General features: G+C 43.0%; 1 protein-coding gene across 1 annotated transcript in view; it reads left to right on the forward strand.

Moving 5' to 3' along the window:
* The first annotated feature begins 4,508 nt into the window (after window positions 1-4,508).
* The window catches only part of ankrd50 (ankyrin repeat domain 50), a 184,082-nt gene continuing 167,431 nt past the window's right edge, over window positions 4,509-21,159 (forward strand). Inside the window, exon 1 of the mRNA XM_078539723.1 lies at window positions 4,509-5,979. Coding sequence (XP_078395849.1) covers window positions 5,519-5,979 — 461 coding nt within the window. The 5' untranslated portion in view covers window positions 4,509-5,518. The remainder of the gene's footprint in view (window positions 5,980-21,159) is intronic.

Raw genomic sequence — 21,159 nt, forward strand, 5'->3', positions numbered from 1 at the left:
GTCAAATGCCCATTTAGCAAATCTTATCCGTTACCTGAAGAAAGAAGATTATTTTATTGTGTTTTCCTTAAGTCTGAAAAGATTTTCATGTACTTTTTTGGCAATATCATTATCACACGTATTGGTTAGACAGTCAAACATATTCTGTAATTCCTCCCCACTGTAATGAAAGGATATAATGCTTTATTGCTCATGTATGATCCCAATTACTGCCTCATGAAACCTCTTTTAGCCAATTTTGCATGGAATTACAAGTGAAGACAGATGAGAGCGTGCACCAAATGCAAGCAGGTAAAGTAACAATGTAGTCCTAACAGGCACACAGATCACATATTCAAATAGATTTATTTGCCTCAGCTGTTGTAGCTGCTGTTGCTGTAAGCCACATCACCAATGTTTTGTGCTGTGAATAAAACTGAAAATAAACTCTTTGTGTTGTATGACAATTACTATCTTTGACACCACACACATCACACCAGTGCCAAACTAAAGATAGCATTACCTCATTGACTCACTCCATCTACTGGATACATATTGAATTACATTATTAGTCTTAAATACTGCACCTCAACATCAAAACTCAGCCAGCCTTCCCTGCCTCCTGCAATTTTCAGGTTTTAAATCCCACCTTGGCATAATCATAGCTTTTTTATTGATCACATCTTTTCTCCTACTTGCTCTAATACTTTCCACTTCATCTCTTCTAACCCCTCTATTTCTGCTGTGTTAAATATTTTGAGCTGTTGTACGACATTACAGCTCTATGTAAGTACAAGCTGTTGTATTCTATTGCGTATTGGTGATGTAATCAGTAATGGGCTTTGCCTCAGATGGGTTTCTCAATAAAAAAAGACTGCATTTGGCCTCTGATGAACATTTATTTTCACCAAATACTTTAATAAAAAGTATTGTTGTGATTGTATAACACTGAAATTCATAGCTTACTTTGTTAATGCAGTTAAAAGGTCACCATTGTCATAGTAATATTATGTTGAATAATTCAAGTATAAATAATTCCCACTTTAATCAGTCCTTTGGATTTGTTATTTCTCCTGCGATTGGAGGTTAGGATCTATTTTAGCAAACATTAATAGGCCAGTGAAGTGAAGCATTTGTTCTAAAAATGATTGAACACATTAGCTGAGCAGCAATTTTTTTGCTTGCCAATTTACCTTAGATTTAGTCACACATCTAGAATGTAATGGGTGGTCGATATTCCAACAAGTTGAAATTTCTCATATAGTTTTCTAAACCAGTCTCTGCCTTATATAGGCTGGCCCATCAGCAGTAGCCCTATAACAAAATATGCTGATTGATAAAATTGATATATTTATTCTCACAGTTGAATACTTTTTGAGAATATCTAATTCAATAATTGGTGAGACTAAGAGACAATGACAGAAACAAAAAAGCAAGAAAGGTTGCTTTCCTGACCCTCCATTAACTTGAATTCATCTAAAACACTGTTAGCCCATATCCGAATCTGAACCCACTTATCCATCATCCATATGCTCACTGACCCATATTGGCTACAATCGAAAATATCTCTAATTTAAAATTCAGATTCTAATGTTCCAATCCTTTTACGACCCCACCTCTTCCTATCTCTGCAACCTCCTTCAGCCCAAGAACTCAGTGTTTTTCCAACTCTGATCTATTACACATCATCTATTTCCTTCACCCCAACATTGGAGGCCAGTTCTTCAGCTACCCAGGCTCCAAACTCTGGAATTCTCACTCTAAACCTGTCCACCTCACCACTCCCCTCCCTTAAGGGCCTTCTTAAAACCTACTTCTTTAACAAGGCATTTAGTCACCCATTTTCCTATCTCCTTTTTTGACTGAGTGCCAATCTTTGTCTAATTATGCCTCTGTGGAGAAACATGGTATGTTTTCCTACATTAATGGCACCACATAAATGTAAGTTGTTATTGATAAATTCCACAATAAACATGCCACAAATTAAATTTTAATTACTTTCTTAAATTAAAATTGAGGTAATCTTTATTTACATTCCCAACTTGATCTGATGCTCACTTTATATAACTGAGTGGAAAAGCCAAAATAACCTGCACTCAAACGCATGAAAGTCCCAATGAAAAAAGAAGCCCACATAGGACCCAAATAGTCATGTAAATAGTTCCAATCATATGTATTATGTTTCCATATCCCTTCAATCACATTTCCTTTATCCACCTATCCAATCTAATCCTAAATTCTGACATTGTTTCTACTTCAGCCACTAAAGCTGGAAGTGAAAACCACAGCCTCACAAATATCTATGTGAAAAGATTCATCCTGCTCTCCTAAATCTCTTACATTTAATCTTATACCTGTGGCCCCTCATTCCTGACTCCCTCAACCACTGGAAACAATCTGCTTCTCTTTATCCTGTCGCATCCTTTCATAATTTTTATTGTTATATTGAACTGTGTTATTCCAACTAACACTTGTTTCACAAATAAAAACAAAGCGCTGGAAAAACTCAGCAAATCTGGCAGCATATGTGGAGAAAGGACCAAAGTTAATGTTTCGAGTTACTTTTTTCATGTTTTCTTCACATTTGTTTTACTACATACCTAAATAAAAGCCTTGAACATAGCTATAGATTTGCGCAGGTGCCAGAAAGTGGGGCGGTGCACCCCGGGAGTTGTAGTTTGTTTCAGTGTCGCTTTCGTTCCATCCCCGTAGGAATTGTTCCCTGTCCTGTCGGCGCCGATTGGGTGGTACTGCGACTCCCATAAAACATCGCGCGTCCTATGCCGCCCAGAGCATGAGGGGCGTCGTTGCACTGGGAGGACAGTTGTGCTGAGATGTCCGTCCACCTGGGAAAGGTGTTGGCGGGTAAAGGACTGCAAGTCCCAGAGTGCAGAAGGGTGGGCGGGGTCTGGAGGCGGGGCCACTTGCTCGCGCAGCATTTACAGTTTGAGTGGAACGGCTGCTCTGCGAGGCGAGGCAGATGAGGGGAGCTCGACAGATGGAAGGTAGGAGCGCGAGCTGCAGGCAGAGTGAGCGCGAGCCACTGACTGGAGTTCAGTAACTGTCGCCGGCAGAGAGGGGGAGGGGAGGGTCTCCGGTCACAGACATACACCGATCCCCGGTCAGGGAGACACACGGACACACACCGATCCCCGGTCAGGGAGACACACACCGATCCCCGGTCAGGGAGACACACGGACACACACCGATCCCCGGTCAGGGAGACACACAGACACACACCGATCCCCGGTCAGGGAGACACACACCGATCCCCGGTCAGGGAGACACACGGACATACACCGATCCCCGGTCAGGGAGACACACACCGATCCCCGGTCAGGGAGACACACACCGATCCCCGGTCAGGGAGACACACGGACATACACCGATCCCCGGTCAGGGAGACACACAGACACACACCGATCCCCGGTCAGGGAGACACACACCGATCCCCGGTCAGGGAGACACACGGACACACACCGATCCCCGGTCAGGGAGACACACGGACATACACCGATCCCCGGTCAGGGAGACACACGGACACACACCGATTCCCGGTCAGGGAGACACACGGACATACACCGATTGCCGGTCAGGGAGACACACACCGATCCCCGGTCAGGGAGACACACGGACATACACCGATCCCCGGTCAGGGAGACACACACCGATCCCCGGTCAGGGAGACACACGGACACACACCGATCCCCGGTCAGGGAGACACACACCGATCCCCGGTCAGGGGGACACACGGACACACACCGATCCCCGGTCAGGGAGACACACGGACACACACCGATTCCCGGTCAGGGAGACACACACCGATCCCCGGTCAGGGAGACACACGGACACACACCGATCCCCGGTCAGGGAGACACACGGACACACACCGATCCCCGGTCAGGGAGACACACGGACACACACCGATTCCCGGTCAGGGAGACACACACCGATCCCCGGTCAGGGGGACACACGGACACACACCGATCCCCGGTCAGGGAGACACACACCGATTCCCGGTCAGGGGGACACACGGACACACACCGATCCCCGGTCAGGGAGACACACGGACACACACCGATTCCCGGTCAGGGAGACACACGGACACACACCGATCCCCGGTCAGGGAGACACCGAGCCCCACTCCGCCGATCTTGGGGTTTAAAGTGGACAGTTTGCCCAGGGACCTGTGTTGGTTTCGCTCCTGCGAGGAGAGACCGGGGAGGCGGTTAGAGAAGGAAAGAAACCCCGGGGTGTGAGAGCGGGGCAGGGAAACGGGGACAGCCCGGCTCGGGGACAGCCCGGGGCAGGGGATCGGGGACAGCCCCCGGGGATCGGGGACAGCCCGGGGATCGGAGACAGCCCGGGGATCGGAGACAGCCCGGGGCTGGGGATCGGGGACAGACCGGGGCTGGGGATCGGGGACAGCCCGGGGCAGGGGATCGGGGACAGCCCCCGGGGATCGGGGACAGCCCCCGGGGATCGGGGACAGCCCGGGGCAGGGGATCGGGGACAGCCCCCGGGGATCGGGGACAGCCCGGGGATCGGAGACAGCCCGGGGATCGGAGACAGCCCGGGGCTGGGGATCGGGGACAGACCGGGGCTGGGGATCGGGGACAGCCCGGGGATCGGAGATAGCCCGGGACGGGGGATCGAGGACAGCCCCCGGGGATCGGAGACAGCCCGGGACGGGGGATCGGGGACAGCCCGGGGATCGGGGACAGCCCGAGCGAGGTTAACTCAGGACAAGAGTCTGCCTAGCAGCTTTTATTTTAACTGTTGATGGATTCACTCCCCCGAGTGGTTTAAGTATTTATAGACAGGCTGCACCAAGACAACCCTCATCCCCAAACTCAGGATTTCAACCTGCCTGCCGGGTTGCTCACTGAACTCGTAGTAGGAGGAGATGGAGGGAAGCATTTGGTTTGGGATACTGCAGTTTGTTGCTGGGGTTTACCAATCATGTGAACCCTGAATGTAACACTTGGCGAGAGAGTGGGAAGGATACCAGTCCTGCACCATTGAAACCTCGTTTCTTCCTCTGTTGCGCTGGATTTACGATGTGTAGGGCTCCAGAAGATCATGGACAGCTGCAGTAGGCTTGCAGATTAAATAATCTGGATGGAGCTACGGTGAAGATATGGTAACAAGAAGGATGAGGTCGTTTTTGGATCTATGGAAAAATAACATCAAACGACCAGACAACGAGAAAATATCAAAAAAACAATGGATGGATATTGCATCCAACGATCACTCGGTACTATGCGACTAATATATAACAGTAAAAATACTAGTTAGATTTATCACTGTTTAACCAACAAAGGAGAAACAAAAACCGAAGAAAATGGCTCAGATTTCGCTGCAGGTGTTTTACTGCAGGGAATAGTAACGAGAAATTGTGGACTTTGTCAGCAGAATAGAACATTAATTCTTAGACAAGACTGCTTTTAATTTGACCTTTTTAAAATACATCTGTCAACTCTTCTCCCGTGCATATGCAATATCACGTCGCAGACAAAGAAAATCACTGCTCGCAAAAATGTCTCAGAGTTTATTGCAAGGAAAGAGATTTTTCTGCAGGGAGTGGGTTTTCCATAAACTCCAGCATTGCCTTCAAGAAAAGAACAGTGGTAAAACGTTTGGGATTTCGAATCCCAGTGGGAATGGTGGTCTCATTGGGAAAAACACGGGAGGTATCGGAGGTATCCTGATCGTTGGAGGCCCCGGCAGCGGTAAGACAGCACTGTGCACTGAACTGGTCTGGCCCACTTGCCCGCAGCTGGTGCAGCGGGGTTTACATCGTCAGGCACTTGCCTTTCACTTCTGTAAAGCCCAGGACGCAGACACACTCTGTGTTAGCAACTTCATACGAAACCTCATCTCCCAGATTCGCAATAGCAGCTTGGTCCAGGGATACGAAGAAAAATTGCGAGAACCAGCCGTTCACAGCGTGCTTCAGGCTGGCGAATGTGAGAGGAATCCCGGGGAAGCCTTTAAAAGGTACAGAATAGTCAACAATAAACAGCATCCTTTTGAAGGTGTATGTTTTTTTAAATCTGTGGCCTTTAGTGCTGTATATGTGTGGATGATTATTTTAATCCTGGGTAATAATTATTTACATATACAGTTACAGATACCCACGAGTTATGACATAATGGTTCGCAAGACGCATGTACCTCTGTAACTCTTAAATATTGTGCTGATTCTAAAGAGGTCAATTTAAAAGCAAAAAACTAAATAGATAAAGAGATTCTGGCTCTTTTTTCACTTCCGATACAGATTTAACACCGTTGAAATTCTGGTGTCGGATAGGTACTTACAATGACACACTGGCAGTGGAAGATGTGCTGCCAGCTCCTCATCATTCTCCAATCAGAACATAGGAACAGAAGGAGGCCATTCAACCCCTTGCATCTATTCTACCATTCAGTTAGATTGTGGCAGATCTGTCCCTCAACTCCATTTACCCAATTTTAGCCAATATCCTTTTATACCCTTATCTGACAATAATTTTAGCCGTCAACAAGCAAGTGCCCTGTTATCAATATCAAGATTCAAATTACATTTTAATACCACTGATTGTCAATGCTCTGCTATTCAGTTAAAAATTACATATTAAAAGTTTGATTTGTGTCACTTGTAAGTGTCCTGCAGCTAGTGTAAAGAAAAAGTGATGTCAGACAAAGTTTTTGAGGGTGGGTGGTGCTATATTTTAATATTTGATTTGGTGGACTTTACATGTAAATCTGCCACATTTTGAGCAATTGCAAAGGTGAGGCTGCTTCACATGGAGTCAAAAGGTAAAGTGTATCTGATCTACTGGACCGTGAATTCAGGTAGAATAGACATCCAATGTGATTGTTCTAAAACCAGTGGAAGTTCTTACTTGTTCACCTTGTTTAGCCTTTGGTCTTTTGGTTGGTCCTTTTCTATCAGTGTTGACACCAATGAAGAGGAGCATAGCAAAGGGACTGATTTTATTTCGGTGTTACTTATCAAATCTAGTGGAAGAAAAAGGTAACTTTCTGCTCGTGACATTTTGTTGTTCTTTCATTCTTGTGGAATCATAAGTTGCAGTGCTCATCAGCAGTTGATCCTTCACAAAAGAACAGCATCAGTTCACTGACACATTCTGTTCTATTGGCCTCCCCAGTAAACGTACTGGTAATGTTCTGATGTTGATTATTTAAAGCAATGAAGAGAACATTTACCATTTTTTCTCCCCAACCCTCCCAGAAAACTTGACAATTATTATTTTGTAAAGAACTTTGTGGTCCATATATGTGAAGTAACTAGAAGATTTTGCCGAATTGAGAAGAGGGGTAAGCACAAGTCCAAGACTCTTTTTGCATGGGAGATGACTGCCAAATCCATTACCTCAAAATTGTAGCATTTTGCACAGTTTCCCCCTCACCCTAGGTTTCTCTTTTCCTGTCTGTTATTGCCATTATTCCCGTATTTTAAATGACTATAAAACCATAATGATTTATTTTCATGAATTTAGATGTACTTTGTATAGCAAGTTATTGTAGAGGTTGGCGTTCAAATCTGATTTTATTGAGTGAGAGGACGGAACTAAAATCGATGGCATCCCTGACGTAATGATCCAGCTGGTAGCATTGGGTCATGATTAACCAGTTAAATGTGTTCTGGCAGCTTTAGAAGAATGATCTTCGCACTACCAGAAACATGATCAGGCAAAGTATAATAGAAGTGCAGAAATCAGGAGATTGTTAATTTTGAGTCCTATAAAAGGCTAAGTTACTGTTTCTTGGAAGAAGCCATAATCATTCTATTTACATCGCTTCTCTATCAAAAATGTTTCAAAAAACTTTTCAAATTTGCCACTTTTTAAAATATTTTAAAATTCTATGTTTTGCTAAATTGTAGCATTTGGAGTTTGATCTGCCATACCAGAAGGTGCTGTGCATGGATACTAGCACAGAAGCTGAGCATTATTCTGTCAGAAGTAACTGTCAGAAGGTGTAAGATTTAGCCTGAGTTGAAACAAGCTGTTATTGACTCCCATTTCATGCACTAACTGCAGAAGAAATGTCATTGTTAGAATTTGTTTTACAGAAGGTTCATTAAAGTTTAGCTTCCTTGGATAACATTACCATGTAACCTATAAAGTACTTACAGATAAATGCAGTTAGGATCTTGAATAGTTCCATATATTTTGGAAATATATGTTGACAGTTGGTGGGGCTAGTAAACTGCACGTTTCCCCAACCACTTTGCTGAAAAGAATGATGTAGTGGTGCTCTGGTTAAATGCCTTGTTAATAAGGAAACACTTGTTGAAACATTTTTTGTTTGAAATGGAAATTTTTAGTAGCATGCCAGAAAGCTGAGGCCACCATTATAGTACAATGCCAATGCAAGGTTATCGAAAGCCGTTAAAAAAAATCCCATTGGCAGCAATGTTAAATAGCTCCTGCCAGCAGCATTTGTCATCTGGTCTGGTATTTTGAGACTGGCTGCAGGCAGGGTGGACCAGCAATGCAGTTTCCATATTGCTGATGTGCAAACCTCTGCTCCAATGTCGGGGAAGGTCAGGATCAGATAAATAAGTCATAAGTGCAGCAATATAATTATTGCTGAAAAGAGAGATGTTGTTGAAAGTTTTTGTCTTGCACTCATCAGGACAAATGCAAGAATGCTAAATTTCAAATGATCACAATTTATTCTACAGGAGAAAAGGAGTGCTGATTTGTTGATTTCGTTTGAAATTTAGCAGTCCTGAGTTTGTCCTGATGAGTGCAAGATGAAAAGCTTCCCCAGCGAGCGGTGGAGGCAGGGTCATTAAGTATTTTTAAGGCAGAGGTAAATAGATTCTAGACAGATAGGGAGTTAAAGGTTATCTTGGAAAGGCGGAAAGTGGAGTTGAGGCCACAATCAGATGAGCCATGAACTTATTGAATGGAGGAGCAGGCTTGTGAGGCAAAATGGCCTACTGCTGCTTCTAATTCATATGTTAGCTTCAACAACATGTCTCTTTTTCAGCAATATTCTTGTCCTGTACAGCAATCAACTGCTTATACTTGATTATTTATCCAGAGGCCTAGGCTAATGAACTGAGGACTCAGGTTCAAATCCCACAACGTTAGCTGGTGGAATTTAAATTCATTTAATAAAATCTGGAATTGAAAGCTAGTTTCAGTATTTGGTGACCATGAAATTATCATTGATTGTCGTAAAAAAACAACCTGGTTCACTGATGTCCTTTAGGGAGGGAAATCTGCCAACTTTACCTGGTCTGGCCTAATGTGACTCCAGAACCACAGCAATGTGGTTCACTCGTAACTGCCCTCTGCAATGACCTAGCAAGCCCGCAGTTCAAGGGTAATTAGGGAAGGGCAACAAATGCTGGCCTTGCCAGAGATACCCACATCCCATGAAAGAATAAAAAAATTTATTTGTACATGCAGAATATTGGTCATAGAATCATTACAGAATCAGAATCGCTACACACAGTAGGCAGACACACAGTAGGCAGCCGTTCGGCCCATCATGTCTGTGCTGGCTCTCCTAAGGAACAATTCATGCACAGCCGCTCCCCTGCCTTCTCACCACACCCCTGCATATTCCTCCCCTTTAGTTACTTAGAAAATTCAGAAAATGTAGAATAATTGACAAATGAGCCACCCAGCCTAATCCCATTTTCTAGCACTTGCTTTATAGTCCTGGAGGTTACAGGACTTCAGGTGCATATCCAGACATCTTTTAAATGAGTTGAAGGTCTCTGCCTCTAATACCTTTTCAGGCAGTGAGTTCCAGACCCCTACCACTCTCTGAGTGAAAAATGCTTTCCTCATCTCTCCTCTAATCCTTTTACCAGTCACTTTAAACCTTTGTCCCCTGGTCACTGACCTCTGCTAAGGGAAATAGGTCCTTCCCATCCATTCTATCCTGGCCCCTCAACCTTGTACACCTCAATCAAACCTCCCTTCAGCCTCCTCTGTTCCAAGGAAAAGAACCCCAGCCTATCTACCTTTCCTCAGCTGCAATTTTCCAGTCCTGTCAACATTCTCATAAATCTCCTCTGTGCCTTCTCCAGTGCAATTACATCCTTTCTGCAATGAGGTGAACAGAACTGCACGCAGTGCTCACAGTGTGGTCTAACTAGTATTTTATGTAGCTTCAACATAACCTCCCTGTTCTTTTATTCTGTGCCCCAGCTAATAAATGAAAGTATTCCTTATGCCTTCTTAACCACCTTATCGACCTGCTCTGCTACTTACAGGGATCTGTGAACATACATTCCAAGGTCCCTCACTTCTTCTACACCTCTCAGTATCCTCCCATTTATTGTGTATTCCTATGCCTTGTTTGCTTTTCCCAAATGCGTCATCTCATAATTCTCCAAGTTGAATTCCATTTGCCAATTTTCTGCCCACCTGACCAGTTTATCGATATCTTCCTGCAGTTCTTAGATTCCCCCCTCACTATCAACTGTGCAGCCAATTTTTGTGTCATCTGCAAACTTCTTGATCATGCCTACAACATTTAAGTCAAAATCATTATATATATCACAAAAAGCAGGGGACCTGGTACAGAGCCCTGCAGAACCCCACTGGAAACATCTTTCCTGTTGCAAAAATGCTGGTCAACCAGTATTCCTGCCACTGAGCCAATTTTGAATCCAGCTTGCTACATTCCCCTGGATCCCATGTGTTTTTATTTTTTTAACCAGTCTGCCATGTGGGACTTTCTCAAAAGCCTTGCTAAAATCAACTGCAATACCCTCATCAATCCTCCTCATTACCTCCTCAAAAAATTCAATCAGGTTAGTCAGACATGATCTTCATTTAACAAATCCATGCTGACTGCCCTTGATTACCCTATATTTATTACATCCAATATTCCACACTCCTCCTCCTTAGCTACAATGTCTGCATTGTCCCCCTCTTTTGTGAAGACAGACACAAAGTATTCATTAAAAACTTACCCACATCTACTGTCTCTACACATAGGTTACCTTTTGTGGTCTTTTATAGACCATATTCTTTCCTCAGTTATCTTCTTGCTCTTAATTTTTTGAAAAAACATCTTTGGATCCTCCTGGACTTTACTTGCCCATATTCTTTCATGTCCTCTCTTTGTTTTCCTAATTTCCTTTTTGATTTCACCCCAGTACTTTCTGTATTCTTCTCGGTTTTCTGTAGTATTGAGTTCTTGGTGTCTGACATAAGCTTTCTTTATCTTACCCTGTATGCTCCTTGACATCCGTGGGCTTTAGATTTGGCCGTTCCACCCTTTTTCTTTGTGGGAACGTGTTTACTCTGAACCACTCGAATCTTCACTTTGCTCATCTTAGTAAAATTGGCCATACCCCAATTTAGGACTTTAGCTCCTGTTCTATCTTTGTCCTTTTCCATAATTATGTTAAAACTAACTGAATTATGATTACTACCACCAAAATGCCCTCCCATTGCCACTCCTTCCATCTGCCCAGCTTCATTTCCTAAGACTAAATCCAGAACTGCATTCTGTCTTGTTGGCCTTGCTACACACTGGCCAAAAAAAATTCTGAATGCACCTCAAGAATTCTGCCCCCTCCATTCCTTTCACACTAAAACTACCCTAGTTAATATTGGGGTAGTTTAAATGCCTTACTTTGCTGCCCTATTGTTTTGCACTTCTCAGAGATTTTCCTGGACATTCTATCTCCCTCTGATTGTTTGAAGGTCTATAGTACACTCCCAGTATTGTGATGACCCCTTTTTTGTTCTTTAGCTCAAAGTGTATGGCCTCATTTGATGATCCTTCTAACATATCATTCCCCCTCGCAGCTTTAATTGTTTCTTTGACAAAAATTACCACCATCCCCTCCTTTTTTATCCCCCCATCTCATCCGAAAACCCTATAACCAGGAACAGTGAGTTACCTTTTCTGTCCCCCTTAAAGCTATGTTTCTGTGATAGCTATGATATCATACTGCCCATTTCTATCTGGGCCCTCAACTCATCTGCTTTATTTTCTATACTCCTTGCATTGAAGTATATACCCTTGAGCACTACCAAACTCCATTTTATTTTCTAACCTTTGTTTCCTCTGCCGTCCAGATTCATTCACTAACCTTCCGCTTTCCATTTCTATTTATGATTTTTTTCTCCATTTCTGAATTTCCCCTCAGCTTCCCATTCCCCTGCCAAACTAGTTTAAACCCTACTCAACAGCACTAGCATACGTCCCCACAAGGATATTTGTCCTGGACCCCTTGAGGTGCAAACCACCTGGCTTATACAGGTCTCAACTCCCCCAGAGCCAGTCCCAACGCCCCAGGAATTTAAAGCCCTCCCTGCTGCAACACCTCTCCAGCTATGCATTCATCTGCCCTAACCTCCTATTTCTATGCTTACTGGCACGTGGCACTGGGGGCAGTCTAGAGATTATTACATTTGCTTGCTAATTCCCTATCTTGCTCCCTAAAATCTGATGGCAGGACCACATTCCTCTTTCTACCTGTGTCACTTCTACCAATGTGGACCACAACTGCTGGTTGGTCATCCTTACCCCCTCTGGGTGCTTTGTAGCGATCAGTGACACCTTAACACCTTTTTTTTAATTCATTCACGGGATGTGGGGTTCGCTGGTTGGGCCAGCATTTATTGCCCTTCCCTAGTTGCCCTTGAGAAGGTGGTGGTGAGTTGCCTTCTTGAACTGCTGCAGACCATGTGGTGTAGGTACATCCAATGTGCTGTTAGGAAGGGAGTTCCAGGATTTTGACTTGGACAGTGAAGGAACGGTGATATATTTCCAGATCCGGATGGTGAGCTACTTGGAGGGGAACTTCCAGGTGGTGGTGATCATATCTGTCTGCTGCCCTTGTTCTTCTGGATGGTAGTGGCTGTGGGTTTGAAAGGTCTTGTTGAATTCCCTCAGTGCATCTTGTAGATGGTACACATTGCTGCTAATGTGTGTTGGTGGTGGAGGGAGTGAAATTTTGTGGATGTGGCGCCAGTCAAGCGGGCTGATTTGTCCTGGGCAGTGTCAAGCTTATTGAGTGTTGTGGGAACTGCACTCATCTAGGCAAGTGGGGAGTATTCCATCACACTCCTGACTTGTTCCTTGTAGATGGTGGACAGGCTTTGGGGAGTAAAGAGGTGAGTTACTCGTCGCAGGATTCCTAGCCTCTGACCTGCTCTTGTAGCCACAATATTTATATGGCTAGTCCAGTTCAGTTTCTGGTCAATGATAACCCCCAGGATGTTGGTAGTGGGGGATTCAGTGATGGTGATGCCATTGAATGTCAAGGGGCGATGGTTATATTCTCTTTGTTGGAGATAGTCATTGCCTGGCACTTGTGTGTCATGAATGTTACTTGCCATGTCAGCCCAAGTTGGATATTGTGCAGGTCTTGCTGCATTTGGACATGGACTGCTTCAGTATCTGAGGAGTCACGAATTGTGCTGAACATTGTGCAATTGTTAGTGAACATCCCCACTTCTGACCTTATGATGGAAGTAAAGTTATTGATGAAGCAACTGAAGATGGTTGGGCTGAGGATACTACCTTGAGGAACTCCTGCAGTGATGTCCTGGAACTGAGATGACTGACTTCCAACAATCACAACCAACTTCCTATGTGCTAGGTATGACTCCAACCAGTGGAGAGTTTTCCCCCTGATTCCCATTGACTCCAGTTTTGCTAGGGCTCCTTGATACCACACTCGGTCAAATGCGGCCTTGATGTCAAGGGCAGTCACTCTCACCTCGGGAGTTCAGCTCTTACGTCCATGTTTGAACCAAGGTTGTAATGAGGTCAGGAGCTGAGTGGCCCTGGTGGAACCCAAACTGGGTATCAGTGAGCAGGTTATTGCTAAGCAAGTGCCACTTGACAGCACTGTTGATGACCCTTTCCATTACTTTACTGATGACTGAGAGTAGACTGATGGGGCAGTAATTGGCTGGGTTGCATCTGTCCTGCTTTTTGTGTACAGGATGTACCTGAGCAATTTTCCACATACTGGATAGATGCCAGTGTTGTAGCTGTACTGGAACAGCTTGGCTAGAGGCATGGCAAGTCCTGGAGCACAAGTCTTCAGTACTATTGCTGGGATATTGTCAGGGCCCATAGCCTTTGCAGTATCCATTGCCTTCAGCCGTTACTTGGTGTCGAGTGAATTGAATTGGCTAAAGATTGGCATCTGTGATGCTGGAGACCTTCAGAGGAGGCTGAGATGGAGCATCCACTTGGCACTTCTGGCTGAAGATTTTAGCAAATGCTTCAGCCTTATCTTTTGCCCTGATGTGCTGTGCTCCTCCATCATTGAGGATGGGGATATTTGTGGAGCCTCTTCTGCAGTGAGGTGTTTAATCGTCCACCACCCCACCATTCACGACTGGATGTGGTAGCACTGCAGAGCTTAGATCTGATCCGTGGGATCACTTAGCTCTATCTATCGCTTGCTGCTTATGCTGTTTGGCACGCAAATAGTCCTGTGCTATAGCTTCACCAGGTTGACACCTCATTTTTAGGTATGACTGGTGCTGCTCCTGGCATGCCCTCCTGCACTCTTCATTGAACCAGGGTTGATCCCCTGGCTTGATGGTAATGGTAAAGTTGGGGATATGCCGGGCCACGAGGTACAGATTGTGATCGAGTACAATTCTGCTGCTGCTGATGGCTCACAGCGCCTCATGGATGCCCAGTCTTGAGTTGCTGCATCTGTTCGAAATCTATCCCATTCAGCACGGTGGTAGTGCCACACAGCACAATGGAGGGTATCCTCAATATTAGGGCGGAACTTCATCTCCACGATGACTGTGCGGTGGTCACTCCTACCGATAATATCATGGACAGATGCATCTACGGCAGGCAGGTTGGTGAGGATGAGTCGGTTCCCTCACCATCTGCCACAGACCCAGTCTAGTAGATATGACGTTTAAGACTTGGCCAGCTTGGTCAGTAGTGGTGCTACTGAGCCACTCTTGGTGATGGACATTGAAGTCCTCCACCCAGAGTACATTCTGCACCCTTGCCACCCTCAGTGCTTCCTTCAAGTGGTGTTCAACATGGAGGAGCACTGATTCATCAGCTGAGGGAGGGCGGTATGTGATAATCAGCAGGAGGTTTCTTTGTCCATTTTTGACCTGATGCCATGAGGCTTCATGGGGTCTGGAGTCGATGTTGTGGACTCCCAGGCCAACTCCCTCCTGACTGTATACCACTGTGCCTCCACCTCTGCTGGATCTGTCCTGCCGGTGGGACAGGACATACCCAGGAATGGTGATAATGCTGCCTGGGACATTATCTGTAAGATATTCTGTGAGGATGAATATGTAAGACTGTTACTTGACTAGTCTGTGAGACAGCTCTCCCAATTTTTGCACTAGTCCCCAGATGTTAGTGAGGAGGATTTTGCAGGGACGACAGGGCTGAGTTTGCTGTTGTCATTTCCGGTGCCTAGGTTGATGCCGGGTGGTCCGTCCGGTTTCATTCCTTTTTTGAGACTTTATAGCAGTTGCCAGCAAGAAGGCATCACACCATTCTGTATTCACATCTGCGGCCACAGAAATGCCTATCTATTCCCCTAACTATCAAATCACCTATCACTATGGCTCTTCCATTCTTCCTTGTACTTCCCTGTGCAGCTGAGCCACCTGGCTCTGGCTGTACTCCCCAGATGAACCATCACTCTTATCAGCATTCAGAACTGAATACTAGCTGGAGAGAAGGATGCACTCGGGATTCCTGCACTACCTACCTGTTTCTTTTCAACTGTCTGGTAGTCACTCATTCCCCCTCTCTTTGCATACTGATAAGCTGCAGGGTGACCACATCTATAAACATGTTATCCACATAACTCTCAACCTCACGGATGCACTGCAGTGACGCCAGCTGCTGCTAAAGTCCCGAAACCCAGAGCTCAAGCTGCTGCAACTGATGAAACTTGTGCACAAATTGTTATTCAGGACATGGGAAGCCTCCAGGAGTTCCCACATCAGACAGAATGTGCACTCTCAAGTTTGGAGCAATCCTTCCATTTTTGTATTAAATAACTGCCATAGCAGGCTGTTGAGATTATATGTCGTGAAATAGTTTTGTGCTATTCTAGTTAATGTTTGTCAATTTTCCTTATTTGGCTTATTATTTAGACTGAAAGACTGGAACCTGTAGTAATTATTACAAAAATCAAACAAAGTGGCTTAGGATGAAATATATAACTTTAACAAATGCATGCCAAATTTATGAACAAAGCTTTTGTTACTGACTCAGACACTTAATGATTTTTTTCTGCTGTGCTGAAATGCAGCTTTCAGCAATAATCAATGGTTTTACAATGGTTATTCCAGTTTGAATCCGCTGTCTGAAAAATTTTGACATGTAAACTGGTTTGGAAAATACAAAAAAAAAATTTTAAAAGCAATAATCTCTTTTACAACCATGTTTCATGTGGGGTCATATAATTAATGTTTTCAGGTGAGGCATTAAACAAACACTATTTGCATGCCTGCTTGAATGTAAAGGGTCCTATGGCACTAATCACATAAGATAACCAGAATGCAATAGATGTGTGAAATCTGTTAACAAAATGGAAAGCCCTTAGTGTTCTAGTATGTAATTTTGTTGGTCTTCTAAGGTTAACTTGCAAATCCTGCCTGCCTTTACTCGTGTATTAATTGTGCCAATTAGATATTGACAAAACTTTAGAAAGTCTGTTTAAGGACTCGTCATGAGCTTTTATCCTAAAAGTAGTGAAATTTTTTCAACTCTTTGTACAGAATTGGCACTGAAGATTTTTTTCTTTTCATAATGTTCAGCTTCCTTGTACAGGTTAGCATTGTGATTGTCCTGTTGGTCAGCTTGTGGCAGTTAGAGTTATGGCATTTGTGGGGGTCACATTTGCTTGGCATTGCCGTGAAATCTGTCCTGCATTATAAATGAGGACGACCACAGCAAAAGGAGTTTCTCTTTGTACAACAAATAATGACAACTTGTACTTATATAGTGTCTTTAACATAGTAAAATGTCCCAAGGCACTTCACAGGAGCAACCATAATTTGATACTGAGCTACATAAGATATTAGGACAGATAATGTAAAGCTAGGTCAAAGAGGTAGGTTTTAAAGTGGTGAAAGAGGTGAAGAAATTTAAGGAGATAGTTCGGATTTTAGGGCCTAGGCCACCAGGCCTTGGCATGGCCACCAGTGATACAGCAATTAAAATTGTGAATGTGCTAGAGACCAGAATTTGGAGGAATGCAGCGACTTCAGAGGACTAGGTTACAGAGATTGGGAGCAGTGAGGCCATGGATTGACTTGAAAATAAGACTGATAATTTTAAAATTGAGGTATTGTCAAACCAGGAACCAATGGGTCAGTGGACAGCTGTGTTATGGATGAGCTGAACTTGGTGTGAGTTAGGATATGGACAGCAAAGTTTTCGATGAGCTCATGTTTATGGAGGGTGGGAGCTAAGAGACTGTTCAGGAAAACATTGGAATTAAAGAATGTAATATCTGTTGCAGCTGATGCAATTACCTCTTCCTACTCTGCTTAATATACTAACTGGTAAATTGCCTAGCCAAACAAATGAACAAGCTGCAAACTCTTCATTCAAAACTCTAACATAAAAGTGGATCTAAACCTACTAAATGTAACATTTAAATAATACTAAGTTTTGATCTTCAAGTTAATGTTTCAGAATTGAGTTTTGTATTTTGGTCATTTTTCTTCTTAGGCAATTTGTCAGTAAGTATATTATGCAGAGTACAAACATGTCATCATAGCCTACTACAATTATATTTGATATGATATATTTGATAAATTATATTACATTTTCTAATTGATTCCATAATATTTTCACTTCACTGATTTCACTGAGCTATATTCATTCGCTTAGTAATGCTTTTTCACTGCATGGTTGCATGATTTTTGTATCAAAGATTGGTTTACCTTTTCCCAGTGATTTTTAATAAATAAAAAGAAGTCCGTCATGGTAAGCCAGTGTTAGGATATTTGGGTTGTTAAGTCTGTGCCATAAGTAAGGCATTTTAGCACTTGCTGCAGTTGAGACTTCCTTCGGGTGGTCAAAATGGCATCATATATCGGCTGCATTCTTGGAACGGCTGTGTCTGGTCTGGTCTGAAAACTCATGGAGGCAACACGCCTTCAGTATTTAATTTGTGTTTTGGTGCTGTTTTTAATGATGCTTAAGGAAGTGCAATGTGATCTCTCACCTCCTGTCTACCACAAAAATAGTAAGAATTCAGAACAAAACATAACTTAATAAATAATCACTCAATCTGAGAGAACACCTATCCAGCATTAGAAACATGAAACTGGCCCATGTCTTGACATGTTTAAACTAAAATGCTAACTTGGGGTTCTAGTTAATTTGTGTTTGAATTTAAATGATATTTTGGTTTCTAGCTAATTTGAACTGGGTGCTTGTCTTTATGCCAGGGAAAGGAGTGCAGCTGTGTGCCTTTGGTCATGACACCTGCAAGTAATGTGATGTGTTTGAATTATTATCTCTGAATGTTTGATAAAGAAACAGTTTCCAGATACGTTTGGATCAAGGTTTTGCCCATTTAATAGTATGGTTTCAGTTGTTTCTGCATTTAGCAGGGAAATAGCACTCACTGCATACACTGTCTTGATGGCTTGCTGGCAACTCTACGTTGCTGAATGTTATGAATTGCTGTGTGGCGTGTTTATCCTTTGTCACGCTCTCAATGTATGGCAGATGTTGAATGAAATTACTGTACACTATAATCAGCTTTCATTTTTTGTATTTAATACTTTATCTATCCTTGAGTGATTTGTGCAGACTTGTCTACTAGTGTTACCAGTTCAGTTATGCCAAAAATCAGCTGTTTGGTGTGTTTACTCTCCTTTGATAAACACTCCAAAATGTTATGTATCTTTGTTTAAATGTACATTTTTATCTAATTATGAAAAATGAGTGTATAATTTTTACAGGCCTGCAGAGTGTTGTATTTTTTATTCCAGTTCATTAAAAAAGTATCACCTTATACTATGGTTCAGTTTAGAATATCATTAAATGAGAAAGAAATGTGGCTTGAATTTGTGTTTCCAGTCTAACCTATGAAGGACAATTAGGGTTACTAATTCTTTAACCCTTCCCCAAGAGAACGCATGGGACCCATGCCTTGGCATGTCCTGTAATGTTCAGCACTCGGCATAGGTTTTCCTTAGAACTGATTATATGAAGAAAAAAACAACCTTGTAATAAGTATGTTCTCGTGTTTGAATGTAAGAACATGGAAAGTTCAGCTGCATCATCCTGCTCTCTGGTACTGCCTAGAACCCTTCCATTTTGCTACTCTGTCCCCACCTTTAAAGTCTCTTCAAACCCCTTTTTTTTCAACCATGCATTCGATTATCTCTCCTTTTTTTACTTGACATCTATTTCTCCTGTGTAACATACCTGGCAAGATCATGGTTTGCAGCCCCAAAACTTCACTCATCCGCAATTTAGAAAGTTTAAACTTCTCACTTTTCCCATGTAGAAGGCACATGCACAGAGTGCGCTGTCTCTGCGCATGTGCGTGTTCACCATTCACGATTTCACCTTTTGCGAGATTTCGCGGGAACAGAACCCCTGTGAATAGCAGGACTCTACTTAGAATTACCCACAGATTATTTGTGGACTTTTGCACTGTGACTTGTAATAATTTGAAAGTCAAAACAGCATGACAACCTCTACAGGACATCTGGGACCTGTGTGAACAGGGCAAGCTACGGTGTGTCTGCTTAACCATTCAAATTGAAGAATCCTTACTGAAACATGTGGAATCTAAACCAGGAAGTCTAGGGTTAAATATTTCATTCAGTGCCTAATGTGTGCAAAAAGTAAAGAAAGAGAAAGAAAGATGGAATTAAAAGATGAAAGTGACAAAGTAAAACAGGATATTAATGTTTTAATTTTTAAAAATGTTCAATAGTTAATCTGAATGAAATTCCACTTTTATAGAACTAAATTTTCAGTGCAAGGTGGGTTGTTTGGCAGTAATTAAGACATGCAATGCTGTTGCAGATTCACTGATACTTGAATGGACAAGCTGTAACTTTTTCTGGCATGTTGGCATCTACTGGGTAAGCAATGCAACCTTCACATGTTTGAATACTAATCTTTTTGGCAAGGTACTGTTATCGTGCAATAAACTTCCTAATCGCCCTGTTTAACTCCACATATATGGATGCTGAAAGTCGCCCCTTAATCACGGTGAGCATTGACAGTCTCACTGTTCTTACCACAAAATCCAGTCACTGTGTTTACTGGAGAAACTCAAGGGACTAAAATCTGACAAATCCCCAGGACCTGATGGCCTACATCCTAGGGTTCTAAAAAAGATAGCTGCAGAGATAGTGGATGTGTTGCCAATGATTTTCCAAAATTCCCTAGATTCTGGAACGGTCCTAGCAGATTAGAAATTAGCAAATGTAACATCTGCTGTTCAAGAAAGGAGGGAGAGAGAAAACAGGGAACTACATGCCAGTTAACCTGACATCAGTCATCAGGAAAGTGTTGGAATCTATTATTAAGGAAGTCTTAACAATGCAGTTTGAAAAGCATTGTATGATTAGAATAAGTCAACATGGTTTTATGAAAGGGAAATCCTGTTTGACAAACTCATTAGAGTTGTTTGAGGAACCCATAGATGTAGTATATTTGGATTTCCAAAAGGCATTCAATAAGATGCCACACAAAAAGATTAATACACAAGACAAGGACTCAGAGTTAGAGGTGATATATAAGCATAAAATAGAGGATAAAGGATTGGTTAATGGATAGGGAGCAAAGAGTAGAGATAAATGGGGTATTTTCAAGTTCACTGGCTGCGACTAGTGGAGTGCCACAAGGATCGGTGCTGGGGCATCAGCCATTTCCGATCTATATTGATGACTTAGACAAAGAGACAGAATAATGTATCAAAGTTTTCGAATGATACAAAGCTGGGTGGGAATGCAAGCTGTGAGGAGGACACAAAGAGGCTGCAAACAGATTACAGCTGCAGACAGGTTACATGAGTGGGCGAGGAGGTGGAATATAATATGGGGAAGTGTGAGGTTATTCACTTTGGCCATCTCCTTGATTTCCATTATTAATTCCCCAGACTCACTTTCTATAAGACAAGTGCTCACTCAGTTAACTCTTTTCTTTTTAAAAACTATAGAAATTCTTACTATCTGTTTATATATTTCTA

This window comes from Cetorhinus maximus, chromosome 1 (genome assembly GCF_964194155.1).
Source record: "Cetorhinus maximus chromosome 1, sCetMax3.hap1.1, whole genome shotgun sequence".
NCBI lineage: Eukaryota > Metazoa > Chordata > Chondrichthyes > Lamniformes > Cetorhinidae > Cetorhinus > Cetorhinus maximus.